Source organism: Palaemon carinicauda, chromosome 19, assembly GCF_036898095.1.
Source record: "Palaemon carinicauda isolate YSFRI2023 chromosome 19, ASM3689809v2, whole genome shotgun sequence".
NCBI lineage: Eukaryota > Metazoa > Arthropoda > Malacostraca > Decapoda > Palaemonidae > Palaemon > Palaemon carinicauda.
Genome location: NC_090743.1, coordinates 119,345,535 through 119,359,018, shown reverse-complemented (window position 1 = coordinate 119,359,018; position 13,484 = coordinate 119,345,535). Strand labels below are relative to the sequence as shown.

At 47.8% G+C, this 13,484-nt stretch overlaps 2 protein-coding genes across 2 annotated transcripts in view; one reads left to right on the top strand and one right to left on the bottom strand.

Annotated features, from left to right (window-relative positions):
* Positions 1-13,484, bottom strand: part of LOC137658792 (pre-mRNA-splicing factor CWC25 homolog) — a 585,361-nt gene that overhangs the window by 125,613 nt on the left and 446,264 nt on the right. The gene's annotated exons all lie outside the window — the stretch shown is intronic.
* Positions 1-13,484, top strand: part of LOC137658790 (pre-mRNA-splicing factor CWC25 homolog) — a 55,160-nt gene that overhangs the window by 37,359 nt on the left and 4,317 nt on the right. Inside the window, exons 4-5 of the mRNA XM_068393823.1 lie at positions 803-966; positions 9,364-9,999. Coding sequence (XP_068249924.1) covers positions 803-966; positions 9,364-9,999 — 800 coding nt within the window. The remainder of the gene's footprint in view (positions 1-802; positions 967-9,363; positions 10,000-13,484) is intronic.

Sequence of the window (13,484 nt, the reverse complement as noted above, 5' to 3'; positions counted from 1 at the left end):
AGCGGAAAGAGAAGAACTGAGGCTGTTTACATGTATATGCGGTATCTGACCGATAGTCGGCGCTGGTGGGCACACCCGCAACCTTCATGGCGATCGCTTGCGAGTTTTTGGAATCTGTCGAGACGTCAGCTATTATATATTCACCGAGTAAGTATATTCAAAAATTTATTTTATAATCAAAATATCATTTTTTAGTGATGCATGGTTGAGAATGTAATTGGAGTGAGGGAGAGTGGAAATTATTTTAACTTGTACAGTATTTATAGACATCAGAAAGAAGGCTTTACTTAGGAAGTTAGGTGAACTACAGGTATGTATTGGAATAATTTTATTAAAAAAACTTCTTTCCTTTGAATATGGAGCCTAACGTTGCATTTCAATATAGTCAAGCCCTTTAACTAGAGTAAAGATTACAAGTAGGGCTGTTTATTTTATTGTGACATCCTATCAAAAATACATAGGCAAGTTATTTATAGCTCAATCTCACAGTTACAGCTGCTTTCTCTTTGGTGTGTACTCATTGGGTTCTTTATGAACCTTTGAGGCTTTTTAAATTATGGTTTCATCATATGAGTAATTGAAGTCCTTGCCAAGGGAGATCATATTTGCTAACATTTTTATTAGAAGCATTGAAAAATTTGTTAAATATTGTTTCAAGTAAATCCATTAAAAATCATTGTCAAGACCTTTAAACAATAGTTTAAAATCAAAAGCCTCCTCTTGAATTCCGGGATTGCACTAAAGTTGTTGAATCACTTACTAGAATACTGTACTATATCGGTATATATGTTCTTCACTTCAGAAATCAACCCCGAGTCCGTTGTCCGGAGAGGAAATGACAACCTGCAAGTTGATATGCGCCGTAAGCTACTGGAAGACCCTTTGTTGTTGATACGTCAGAGAGAAGAAGAAACAAAGAGAGAAATTACTGCTAATCCGGTCAAGATGAAACAGTTGCAACAATTGGTTAGTTTTACCTGGAATGGTATGAAATTATTTTTTGGGGATCAGGATATTTAAATATTCATGGCACATCTAAAGTTGAAACTTAATAAAAAGGTAATTCAAGATACAAACATGAATACTGTAAATATATTTAACAGTAACTTCAGTTCCTTAAGCTATCATTAATAAAGCTTTATAGTTGGCATATAGAGAAAACATGTTGATACTAAGATAAAAGTAGTGTTTTAGGGAATAATTGCTGTCATTAACTCTCTTTCTTAGTAAAAAAAACCTGATCAAACATTTTTATACATCTGTAACCCTGTGCTTTGTTGGCTGGATGGTGCAGAAAAATATTGTAACACTTTAGTAAGAGCTGAAATCAGTGGTACATCTCCATGAGCCAGTGAATACTTAAATGCCATTTTCAAATCCTTAATTTTGCATTGTTCCGTAACCGAAATACAAACCACGCTGTTTACATTGGGTTTACTTTTGGCGTAGCTGAAATTGACGAGCCAATAGACACACACGCACACACACATAACCGGTGACTAGCTTCACTTCACTTTTGGCTCGGACGATGTGCAGACGTGTCTGTCTATTGTCCTCGTTATTGACAGCCTTAATCTTTTCTTTGCTTTTCCTCAGCTTTGTGTTTGAAGTTGGCCTCGCCCTTTGGTATTCATCATGCGCAAGTGCCCTGGGATCGCCGGCCGCCCTTGCGGTACCTTCATGTCGGCGGTGGATACCGATCCTCGCACCCTTTGCCCGCAGTGTCGAGGCCGACGGTGTGATAGGGAAAATACATGTAGTGAGTGTAGGGAGTGGTCTACCTCCCAGTGGGAGAGGTTTGCCCGCCGGCGTAAGAAGTCCAAGAGAGACCGTTCTCCTTCTGGGGTTGCCTTGAAGGAGGAAGGCTCTCGGGACTCTTCTTCCGCTGCCCAAACCTCCTCCGTAGCTCCCCCTCGTCCGGCTTCTAGTGAGAGGCCGCCGAGTGGGAGCGCAGGCCCTAGTTCTGTTTCCCGACCTCGGTGTGCGGGAGAGGGAGTCGCCTCCCATAGCGGGGCGGCTCCCCTTCCTCCTCCGGGGGAGGATTTTGATAATGTTGATTCTGTGTCTAATGATGATCTTTTTCAGCTTTGGACTTCCTTGGGGCTTAAGGGCCTGCCCTCCAAGGAAGCCCTGTTTGAACTTATTCAGTTGGGGGCCGCTGTCAAGCAGTCGCCAGTGATAGCAGAGGTAGATCCTCTGTCTATCGTCGATGTCGTGGTGGCAGAGGCTTCCGACGGGTCTGGTCAAACCTCTGCGGCTCCTGATGTTGATGACGTTGCTGAAGGCTCTCCTCCCCCTTCCGAACATCCTTCGAAGGGGGAAGGGGGTCCCACGGTCTCTCCTGCGGCTAAGTCTCCCCCTCGGGGGAGCGCTCTGACTGAGACTCCTCTTCGGAGGACTGATGATCCCGACGACCTCCCTCGTGGCCGCCTTCGCCGTAAGGCTTGTCATCCTCTTCACCGCAGGGGCCTCCCGTCTCCCTATAAGGGTGTCAAGAGGCGCCTCTTCGAGTCTTCACCTCCGTCCTCCGATGGGGACTCTCCTCGCCGGGAGCAGACTGTAGCAGCCGCGTCTTTAGACCTCTCCGGGGATCGTTCACGTTCTCCCACGCCTACCAGACCTTCCACTTCCTGTGCAGATGGCCAGCAGTCTTCTGATCTCGTCAGCCGACAGGCACCGGTCCCTTCGGGGCAAAGGGATGTCGCCCACGGTGTGGGTGCTTCCCTTGTGCGTCAGGGTTCCCCTGCGCGCCCTCCCGCGCGTTCACGCGTAGTAGCGCACCAGCGCTCCCCTGCTCGTCAGCGCTCTCCTGATCGCCAGCGCTCTCCTGTTCGCCAGCGCTCTCCTGATGGTCAACGCCCCACTGCTCGCCAGCGCTCTCCTGTGGACAACGAACATCCTCCTGTTCCTGTTGCGCGGCCAGCGCGCCAACAGTCTCCTAAGCGCACAAGATCTCCTGCTCGTCAGCGCGCAGCTGCGCTTACAGTTCCTGACATGCGCCCTGTGCGCCCACGCGCCCTAGAACTCCGGTTCGGGACACGGGCAAGGACTCGACTCCTCCTCGCGATCCTGCTCGTCATCTTTCTCCTGCGCAGCAACGCGCACGGTCTCCTGCGCGTACATCCAGAGTTCCTGCACGCCCACGCGTCTCCTCTTCCTGAGCCTGTTCGTGAACGTTCTCCTTTGCGCATCGCGCCGATAGTTCCTGCGCAGTTTTCTACGCGTCGTCTTCCTGTTCGCCAGCGATCTCCAGCGCGCCAGCGATCTCCGACACGTCAACGTTCTCCTGCTCGTCAGCGATCTCCTGCGCGTCAACGGTCTCTAGCGCGTCAGCGCTCCCCTGAGCACCGGCGATCTCCAGACCACCCTCGTGATCCATCGCCTGCGCGCAAGCGCTCTCCTACGCGTCAGCGCCCAGTGGATCTGGAGAGACATGGGTCTCCTGCGATCAGCTCGCCCACGCGCGGTCGTTCGCCTGCGCGTTCTACGCACCAACGCGCCATCGCTCGCCTGTGCGCCAGCGTTCGCCTGTGCGCCAGCGTTCGCCAACGCGCCATCGATCGCCGACTCGCCATCGCTCGCCCACGTGTCACAGGTCCCCAGGACACCATCGTTCCCCTGCTCGGTCCCCTGTGCTGTACCTTTCTCCTGGCCCTCAGCGGTCTCCTGAGCGCTCTCACTCGCCAGCTCGCCCGCGCGCGATCGCTCTCACTCGCCAGCTCGCCCGCGCGCGATCGCTTCCGCGCTCGTTTATCTCCGCGCGATTACGCGCCCGCGCTCCAACAGCCCCTCGTGCGCGACTCTTTGGTAACGCCCCCGCGCGAGCATCAGCGCGACCCCCGTTCGCGTCGGGTTCCGCAGCTCGCGGCAGCAGCAGGGACGCGTGTCGCCAGGTCGCAGTCGTGATCGCCTCCGCCTAAGCACAGGTCTCTTTCACAGGACAAGGAAGGATCATCGGAGAGGTCAAGGCAACTTTCTTCCCCTTCTTTTTTGCAGGCAGGTCCAGTGGTGTCCACTCCGAAGGGTCGCCCGATCCCCTTCCCTCCAGCGGGAATTACGGACTCTGTGTCCGTATCTCGGCAGTCTTGGTTTGGTCCTCTGATGCGGGCGTTAGTGAAGGCTATGAAGCCGGCACTCGCCGATCTAGGACACCAGCCAAAGACGGCCTCGCCCCCGCTGAAGAGGAGAGGAGTGGACTTCGTGGTGACTTCTCCCCGGGAGAAGTTGGTTCCCAAGAGGTCGGACAGGAAGGCTCCGTCCCCTTCGCAGTCGTTTTCTCCTTCTCCCGTAGACGAGGCCTTTCCGTCCTCAGGAGAGTCCAGCGAGGCGGCGGTCTCCCCTCGGCACCAAGGGGGGAGTCGCCTCCTCATGGAGGAGAATCGTCTCGCGTGGAAGGTGCCTACCAGACCTCTTTGCTGGAGTCTTGTATCCCGCCCAGGAGGGAACCCAAGGACTCCAAGACGATTCCGAAGTCTTCTTCACGAATTCGTCAGGAACCAGCCAGACCCCGGGAGAACGTCCACATGTCTCCCCAGGAAGAGCTTCCGGGGACAGGAGACTTAGCTGCCAGTCCGCAGAAAGGATAGCAGTAGGAGTCTGAGCATTCCTTCTGGCAGGTCTTGGGCCTGATGAGACAGCTCAACGAGTTCATGGACCCGGTGATCGCCCCTTGTGAAGGCAAGGACACGGTCCTGGACCAGGTCTGTGGAACTCAGAAGCCCCCAAAGGCCAGCGCGACTCTGCCCTGGTCCCAAGGGGTGAAGAGTGCCAGAGAAAGGGCCAACGTTCAGCTCGCAGTACTCGCCGCCTCCAGTCGTTCCGCTGCTGGGAACAAACTCCTCCCACCTCCTCGTCCCCAGCAGAGGAAGTATTTTGAGGTCATGGGGGAGTCTAGCTTCGCTCTTCCCCTCCACCATTCGGTGGAAGAGCTTACTAGGGGAGTTCCTCTTGAGAAGCTCTCCGCCCGGCAGGTGAAGTTCTCGGCGTTGGAGATCCTGAGCCACGAGAAGGTCGCGAAGTGTGCCACGCAGGCCACTTCGTGGCTGGATGTCTGGCTAGGTTCTCTGGGCATCCTATTGCGCTCCGAGGATCTGTCAAAGGAGAGCAATAGGAAGGCCCTGGAGACCTTCCTCCTCTCGGGCACTCGCTCCATCGAGTTCCTGGCACATCAGGTTACCAACCTGTGGGCCAATTCGGTGCGGAAGCGTCGTGATGCGGTGACTGAGAAGATCCACTCGAAGGTCCCCGCTGTGGATGTCTGCAGGCTTAGGCACTCCTCCATCCTTGGGGGAAATTTGTTTGAGCCCCAAGATATGGAACGAACAGCTGAGAGGTGGAGGAAGTCTAGCCAGGACTCCCTCCTCCTAAGGGCCCTTGCATCTCGGCCCTACAAGCCTCCAGCTCCGCAGCAACACCAGCAGCAGCCTCGCAAGACACCAAAGCAGGCGCCGGCAGCTAAGAAAGTGGCGTCTAAGCCCCAGCCCTTTCCTGCCAAGGACAAGAGGGGCGGTAAGTCCTCCAGGGGAGGGAAGACTCCTAGAGGAAGCGGCCGCAAACGCTAGGAGTGGCAGTCCCTTCAAAGTTGCGTGCACAGGTGGCAGCAACATGGGGCCGATTCTTGGACGGTCTCCGTGATCGGCCAAGGTTATCGCGTCCCATTCACGACATCTCAACCTCCCCTGACAGCGAATCCAGTGTCATTGAGCTCCTATGCCATGGGATCGGCAAAGGGGCTAGCCCATCGGGCAGAAGTCGAGACCATGCTCAAGAAGGATGCTCTCCAGGAGGTCGTCGACGGCTCCCCAGGCTTCTTCAGTCGACTCTTTCTTGTAAAGAAGGTGTCTGGAGGCTGGAGACTGGAGACCTGTCATCGACCTCTCAGCTTTGAACAAGTTTGTCAAGCAAACTCCGTTCAGCATGGAGACAGCGGACACGGTCAGACTTGCGGTGAGACCACAAGACTTCATGTGCACACTGGATCTGAAGGACGCGTACTTCCAGATCCCAATCCATCCGTCTTCCAGGAAGTACTTGAGATTCAGCCTAGACAGCAAGACCTACCAGTTCAAGGTGCTATGCTTCAGTCTCTCCACAGAACCTCAGGTGTTCACCAGAGTGTTTACCCTGATTTCGTCTTGGGCGCACAGGAACGGCATCCATCTCCTCCGATATCTGGACGACTGGCTGATCCTGGCAGACTCGGAGTCGACCCTTCTTCGACACCGAGACAGGCTCCTGGGACTTTGCCAAGATCTGGGGATCGTGGTAAATCTCGAGAAGTCCTCTCTGCAGCCGTCCCAACGAATGGTTTATCTAGGCATGATGTTAAACACCAATCTCCACAAAGCCTTTCCATCAGACGACAGGATAGCAAGGCTGAGGAGGGTGGTGGAACCCTTCCTCAGGCGGGAAGAGCTTCCGGCCCAATCGTGGTTGCGTCTCTTAGGTCACCTAGTCTCCCTGGCTCGTCTGGTTCCAAACGGCCGTCTCAGGATGAGATCCCTGCAGTGGCGGCTCAAGTCCCGGTGGAATCAAGGATCCGATTCCCCGGACTTTCTGGTCCCGATAGGACTCTCGGAACAGGCGGGCCTGCGGTGGTGGCTGGTCGACGAGAACCTGCGAAAGGGAGTGGATCTTCTCGTCCTCCCCCCGGAATTGACACTGTTTTCGGACACGTCAAAAGAAGGGTGGGGCCTCACATTCTGAACCAGAGGACCTCAGGCCTTTGGTCAGAATCAGAAAAGTACCTGCACACCAACCTGCTAAAAATGAAGGCCGTATTCCTGGCTCTTCAACAGTTCCAACGGACCCTGGCGGGTCACTCTGTGGTGGTTATGAGCGACAACACCACGGTTGTGGCTTATATCAACAAGCAGGGAGGTACTTTTTCGCATCAGCTATCCCATATTGCAGTAGAGATTCTGAGGTGGACCGAAGTCCACTCGATAACACTATCAGCTCGCTTCATTCCTGGCAAGAGGAATGTGCTCGCCGACAGTCTGAGCAGGCCTTCGCAGATAGTGAGTACCGAGTGGTCTTTGGATCCTCAGATAGCCAACAAAGTCCTGACTTTGTGGGGTTCCCCGACGGTGGATCTGTTCGCGACAGCTTCGAATTTCAAACTGCCCCTGTACTGCTCCCCAGTCCCGGACCCCAAGGCTCTCTGACAAGATGCTTTCCAACAACGGTGGGACAACATCGACGTGTACGCCTTTCCACCGTTCTGTCTGATGAGAAGGGTGCTCAACAGGACCAGACTTATCGGTCAACCTGTCGATGACTCTTATAGCTCCGCTATGGCATCACGCGGAATGGTTCCCGGAGCTCCCGAGAGAGCTTCCCCCACGGCACGAACTACTCAGACAGCCACATTGCAACATCTTCCACAAAGCCGTAGCCTCGCTTCGGCTTCACGCCTGGAGACTGTCCAGCGTCTCCTCACGGAGAGAGGCTTTTCGCAACAGGTTGCGGAGAGAATGTCTCGGCACCTGCGAAAGTCCTCTGAGGGAGTCTACCAGGCGAAGTGGAGAGTCTTCTGTGTTTGGTGTCGTGGGAGGGGTATCTCTCCACTCGATGCCACTATTCCAGCAATAGCGGAGTTTCTCGTTTATTTGCGGGAGGAAATGCGCCTTTCGGTCTCAGCGGTGAAAGGCTATCGCTCAGCCTTGAGCTTGGCTTTTAGGCTGAAAGGAGTGGACATGTCTTCCTCGCTGGAACTCTCTCTACTCATACGTAGCTATGAGCTTACCTGCCCTCAGTCGGAAGTGAGACCTCCTCCATGGAACGTGGTTCGGGTTCTCAGGGCTCTTAAGAGACCTCCCTTCGAACCATTACGCCAGGCCTCTGATCGCCACCTGTCTTGGAAGACGGCTTTCCTGCTCGCTTTGGCCTCTGGCAAACGAGTTAGTAAACTTCATGGTCTCTCGTACAACGTCGCCCATTCAAGGAGATGGGGGGAGGTAACGTTCAGGTTCGTCCCTGAGTTTGTTGCTTAGACTCAGAACCCTGGAGTGCCGGACCCACGGTTCGACTCTTTCGGGGTCACGAGTCTCCGTTCTGTAACAAGCGACCCAGACCATCTGCTATTATGCCCAGTGAGGAGTCTGAGGTGTTACTTGAAGAGAACAGCTGCAGTTTGTCCTCGCGTGCAAGCACTGTTTGTTAGCACAGACAGGGCGAAGAGGAGGGTCACCAAGAATACCATCTCGGCTTGGATTCGAAGGGTCATCCACCACGCCTTGAATCCGGACCCTCCTCCGTCACGTCGCCCTAGGGCACACGACGTCAGGGGCATCGCTACGTCCCTGGCCTTCAAGAGAAACTTCTTTGTGACGCAGGTGCTTCAAGTTGGGGTCTGGAAGCGTCAAACGACCTTCACAGCCCACTACCTGCAGGACGTGACCCACAGGAGCCTCGATACATTTTCTATCGGCTCTGTGGTGGCTGCACAACAGTGATGGACAAGTAGCAGTAGGTTGAGGGCGTTGTTACCCGGTTTTAGTCTGCGTGAATGAAAGAGTATGTCTGGCCCTTACTTCTTTCTTCATCCTCCCCTCTCTTGGGGAAAGCAGCATCCTGGTCTACGCATAGCTGACCTCAACCTCTGCAGGTAAACCATGCTCCCTTGTGTTCCTAGTATTAAGTTTAATACTGTCGCGTCCCCCATACCCTGACGAGGTGGTATTGGGAACGTCCTAGCCTAGATTCCTATCTAAAGGACTCAAGGTCAACTTCCTAGGATGAGTCACGCTCTTCCCTCCACACACAACTTACGTAGGCCACTCGTTCTTTGCGGAGCAAGGAACTTGTGAGGTGCAGGGATTTCCTCTCTCGAGTGATACTCACTCGTAGTCGGAGTCTCTGGGTAAAGCCAAAGCCAGTAAGGCTGGGGACTTTCCATCCTTCCTAAGGGGTAAGTCACCCAATGTAAATAGCGTGGTTCGTATTTCGGTTACGGAACAAATGACAAATTCGGAGATAATTTGTATTTTTCCTAACCATACAAACCTTAACTATTTACACATATTTGCCCGCCAGCCCTGTCCCCCAAGTCAAGTCCTACCTCTAAGTGAAGTGAAGCTAATCACCAGTGTGTGTGGGGGGGGGGGGGGGGTAGCAAGCTACCCCTGCTAACTAGCGCGGGGGTAGTTAACCCTCGTTAAAATCTATTGGCTCGTCAATTTCAGCTACGCCAAAAGTAAACCCAATGTAGATAGCTAAGGTTTGTATGGTTAGGAAAAATACAAATTATCTCCGAATTTGTCCTTTTTATTTGTCATATGTAAATTTTCATAGATGCCATGTCATTATTTATGAACATATTTTAAAGGAAAAGTGAATGACCTTCATATGTTTCATTCGCAGATATCTAGTATCAAGTCCAAAAAGTCTAAAAAGAAGAAAAACAAAAAGAAGGTCAAAGCAAAGAAAAAGTCGATTCGTAGAAGTGATTCATCTGATTCTGGTGACAGAAGTAAATCCAAAAAGAAAGGAAGAAAAAGATCTGTTAGTAGCAGTGACTCCTCTGATTCAGAAGATGATAGAAGTAGAAGAAAGAAAAAGACGTCAGAAAAGAAAGCAAAGAAGAGATCTGTAAGTAGCAGCAATTCCTCTGATTCAGAAGATGACAGAAGTAGAAGAAAGAAAAAGACATCAGAAAAGAAAGTAAAGAAAAGATCTGTTAGTAGCAGTGACTCTTCTGATTCGGAAGATGACAGAAGTAGAAGAAAGAAAAAGACATCAGTAAAGAAAGCAAAGAAAAGATCTGCAAGTAGCAGCGATTCCTCTGATTCAGATGATGACAGGAGTAGAAGAAAGAAAAAGACATCAGAAAAGAAAGCAAAGAAAAGACCGGCTGACAGCAGCGACACATCAAGTTCAGACGATTGTAAAAAAAAGAAGTCAAAGAGGAAATCTAAATCTAGTAGTAGTGATTCTTCAGACGACTCTTCTTCTGGTTCGAGTACTTCTTCTGAAGACAGCGATAAGAGAAAGAAAAAGGTGAGAGTGATTAAGAGTAGAGGCAAGTTTGAATAGAGCTTGCTCCTATTCATCCAAGATAATTTTAAAAGTTCATCCTAGTGAGGCAGTCCAGTTTTCTTAAATATTTTCAAGTGTCTTTTTTTAGAATCTTATTAAGTGGTCATTAGTGCACCAGTTTTCCATATTTGTTATTAGTCAGGACTTTGATAATTAAGGATGATTTCTTGTTTCAACTACTGACAATATTCATGCCTTATTTTTTTTATCTGTAAACTACAGCTTTTACTTAATCTTGATTTAACAGTCCCTTGGTTATTTAATCTAGGTTGCAAGATTATTGTTGTTGTACTGCCAAAAAATGGCAATTGCCTTTGGATGCTTAAAAGGAGAATTTGAGATCAATTGAATGACCAAATTTCCCTTTACTGTTTAAAAGAAGAATATCACATTAAAGTATTTGAAAGCGTAAATAAAATAGAGCATTTCCATGAGTCTTGTCTTCAAATAAAAAGGGCTATTAATTGCCAGTGCTAAGTTGATGACTTCTGAATAGAAAAAGAAAAAATTTTCTTTCTCTGCCATTCCCCCCACCAGCCATGTAGTGAGAGGCGAGTAAAAGCAGTTGGTCCCCAGCAGAAAAGAAAAAAATTAAGATTTTGTGCACAGCTAGATGTTCTTGTTTACTCACGATTTGGGTACACTTTCTTCTTTTTTTTTTCTTTGATTTTATGTTGGTTCTAGTGTATACTTGCTTGGCATTAGTCAGGCATGTCTTCCCTTTGCCAAGATATTTTCTTAAATGCTGGAGCAATAAGTTGATCATAACTTGTGTGTCATTTGCCGCAAACTGATTGTTATTCAACCATTCATTACCTGACATGCATAGACCTTGATCATAATAAGATGAATGATTACCTCAAATTATCTAAGGCTTGTTTAAAAGAAAAGGATGTTAGACGCAAGCTAAGTAGTTTGAGTCAAGTCTAGTGAATTTGGTCTAAGTGTTTTATGGCGTCATCTCTGAGTGTTTGTTAAGCATCTATCGCGGGAGTTGCCGATGACATAGTCAACGGTAAAGCTAATTTACGTCTTTATAATAGAGTAGGTAATCTTTTCTGTCAAATGGGATTAGTTTTAGGTTTGATTAATAATTGATTAAAATATTCTGTGGTTGTTATTCATATTGTATCTGCGTAGTCAACAATTTTGGCAGACATTTTTAAACTTATCCTTTTACAGTACAGGAATGTTTCCTTATCTAATATTATTCAGATTAATGACATTTGTGATGTTAAAGGTTTGTATCATGGTAGGAGTACGGTCCCTTTTTCACAAGGCAAAGTTATGGTCTATGTTGTTGACAATGTACAGTAGAGAAATATAATTTCCAGTCTCAAGGAGTTCCAATACCTACATTGTTTCAGACTGGATAAGACAAACAAAACACATTTCCTGTACTTTTACCAACTGGTATCATACGCTCAGCCAGAGGAAAGGATGTTAGAACAGGGGAAGTTGAAAATTTCACCCTTATCCTGTGCATCCAAGACTCATAATTCTGTTATGTTGGTAATAAGTCTTGAGGTCAGGTCAGACCAACTAACACTTTTCCTCAGGTCTTTTCTCTGGGTCCCATTTATAAGGATGTGGAGGTTGGCAATTTTATATTGCACGAAGGTAAACCATTTGGATTTTGAGTCTGCCAATTCCTTTGTCCACTTAAAGTTCATCTTATATGGACATGGCAGCAGAAGCCATTAAGAATCCTCAACTTTATTTCATATCCAACTCAGTAAAAGGGAAGGGGAGCAAATTAAATTCGTTAAATATGCACTACCCTGTTAGTCGCTCAAAAACAGGATCTGTTATCAGTGACCCTCTTAAAGACCAGATTCCTTTACAAGGGGTAAATGTGGGAGCCAGTACTCTACCTCTTTGGGTACTAACCATTTGCAGGGTTTACACGCTTACAGTTGTTGGAACTTTAAAAAGAGTTAAAAGACCCAGTTGGCCTTGATGAAAAAATAGATACTCAAGAACAATTCCAAACCAGACATAAAGAATTATGGTGATTGGGAGTTGTTGAAGAGGGATTCAAATAAATAAACAGGATCACAATCTAATTTAATATTGAATTCACAATTATATTTAAAAAGATGTTTCTTACAGTGACTACGGTAGTTCCGCAGTGATAGTAGGGGTTGTTAGAACCTTTAATAGAGCAAAGTAAAAGGTAATAACATGAATTCAGTCTACAGTATATTATCATTATTATTACTTGCTAAGCTACTACCCTAGTTGGAAAAGCAGGATGCTATAAGCCCAGGGTCTCCAACAGGGAAAATAGCCCAGTAAGGAAAGTAAATAAGAGAAGTAATTAACAATTAGAATAAGATATTTTAAGGACAGTAACAACATTAAAATAAGATATTTTAAGGACAGTAACAACATTAAAATAAATATTTCATATATAAACTGTAAAAAAATTTAACAAAATAAGAGGAAGAGAAATAAGATACAATAGTGTCCCCGATTTTTAATGAATCTCTAACCAAAGGCCTGTTAGCTATCAGGAAAAGGGATTGCATGGTCTCAAATGAATTAGAACGATGCATATTTCTAATTCCCTTGCCTTTAGTTGTGATTACACCCTCCTTCAAGTACAGTATTTATGGGGATAATTCCAGTTTACAGTTGGCTTCATCTTCTAGCCATTTGGGTACAGTACCCGGCACCAGCCACCCGTTGAAATATTACTGCTAGAGAGTTATGGGGCCCTTTGACTGGATAGGCAGTACTACATTGAATCTTTCTCTCTAGTTACGGTTCATTTTCCCTTTGCCTATACACACATTGAATGGTCTGGCCTATTCTTTACATATTCTACTGTCCTCATACACCTGACAACACTGAGATTACCAAACAATTCTTCTCCACCCAAGGGGTTACTGCACTGTAATTGTTCAGTGGCCACTTTCCTCTTCATAAGGGTAGAAGAGAGACTATAGCTATGGAAAGCAGCTCTTCTAGGAGAAGGACACTCCAAAATAAAGCCATTGTCTTCTAGTCTTGAGTAGTGTCATAGCCTCTGTATCATGGTCTTCAACTGTCTTGGGTTAGTTCTCTTGCTTGAGGGTACACTCAGGCACTATTCTATCTTATTTCTCTTCCTCTTGTTTTGTTAGTGTTTATATTTTATATAGGAGATATTTATTTTAATGTTACTGTTCTTGAACTTTTATTTTTCCTTGTTTCCTTTCCTCACTGGGCTATTTTCCCTGTTGGAGTCCCTGGCCTTATAGCATCCTGCTTTTCAACTAGGGTTGTAGCTTAGCAATTATTATTATTATTATTAATAATAGGAATGAAATACATTCCTAAGTTGATTGTTTTTAACCTCATAATTGTCCAGCCCCAAAGCTAGTTAACTTTTTATATGTATCGAGAATTTTCACAGCTATTGGTGCATATTGAAGTCCTTTTTGAAAAAAATTGTCATTTTC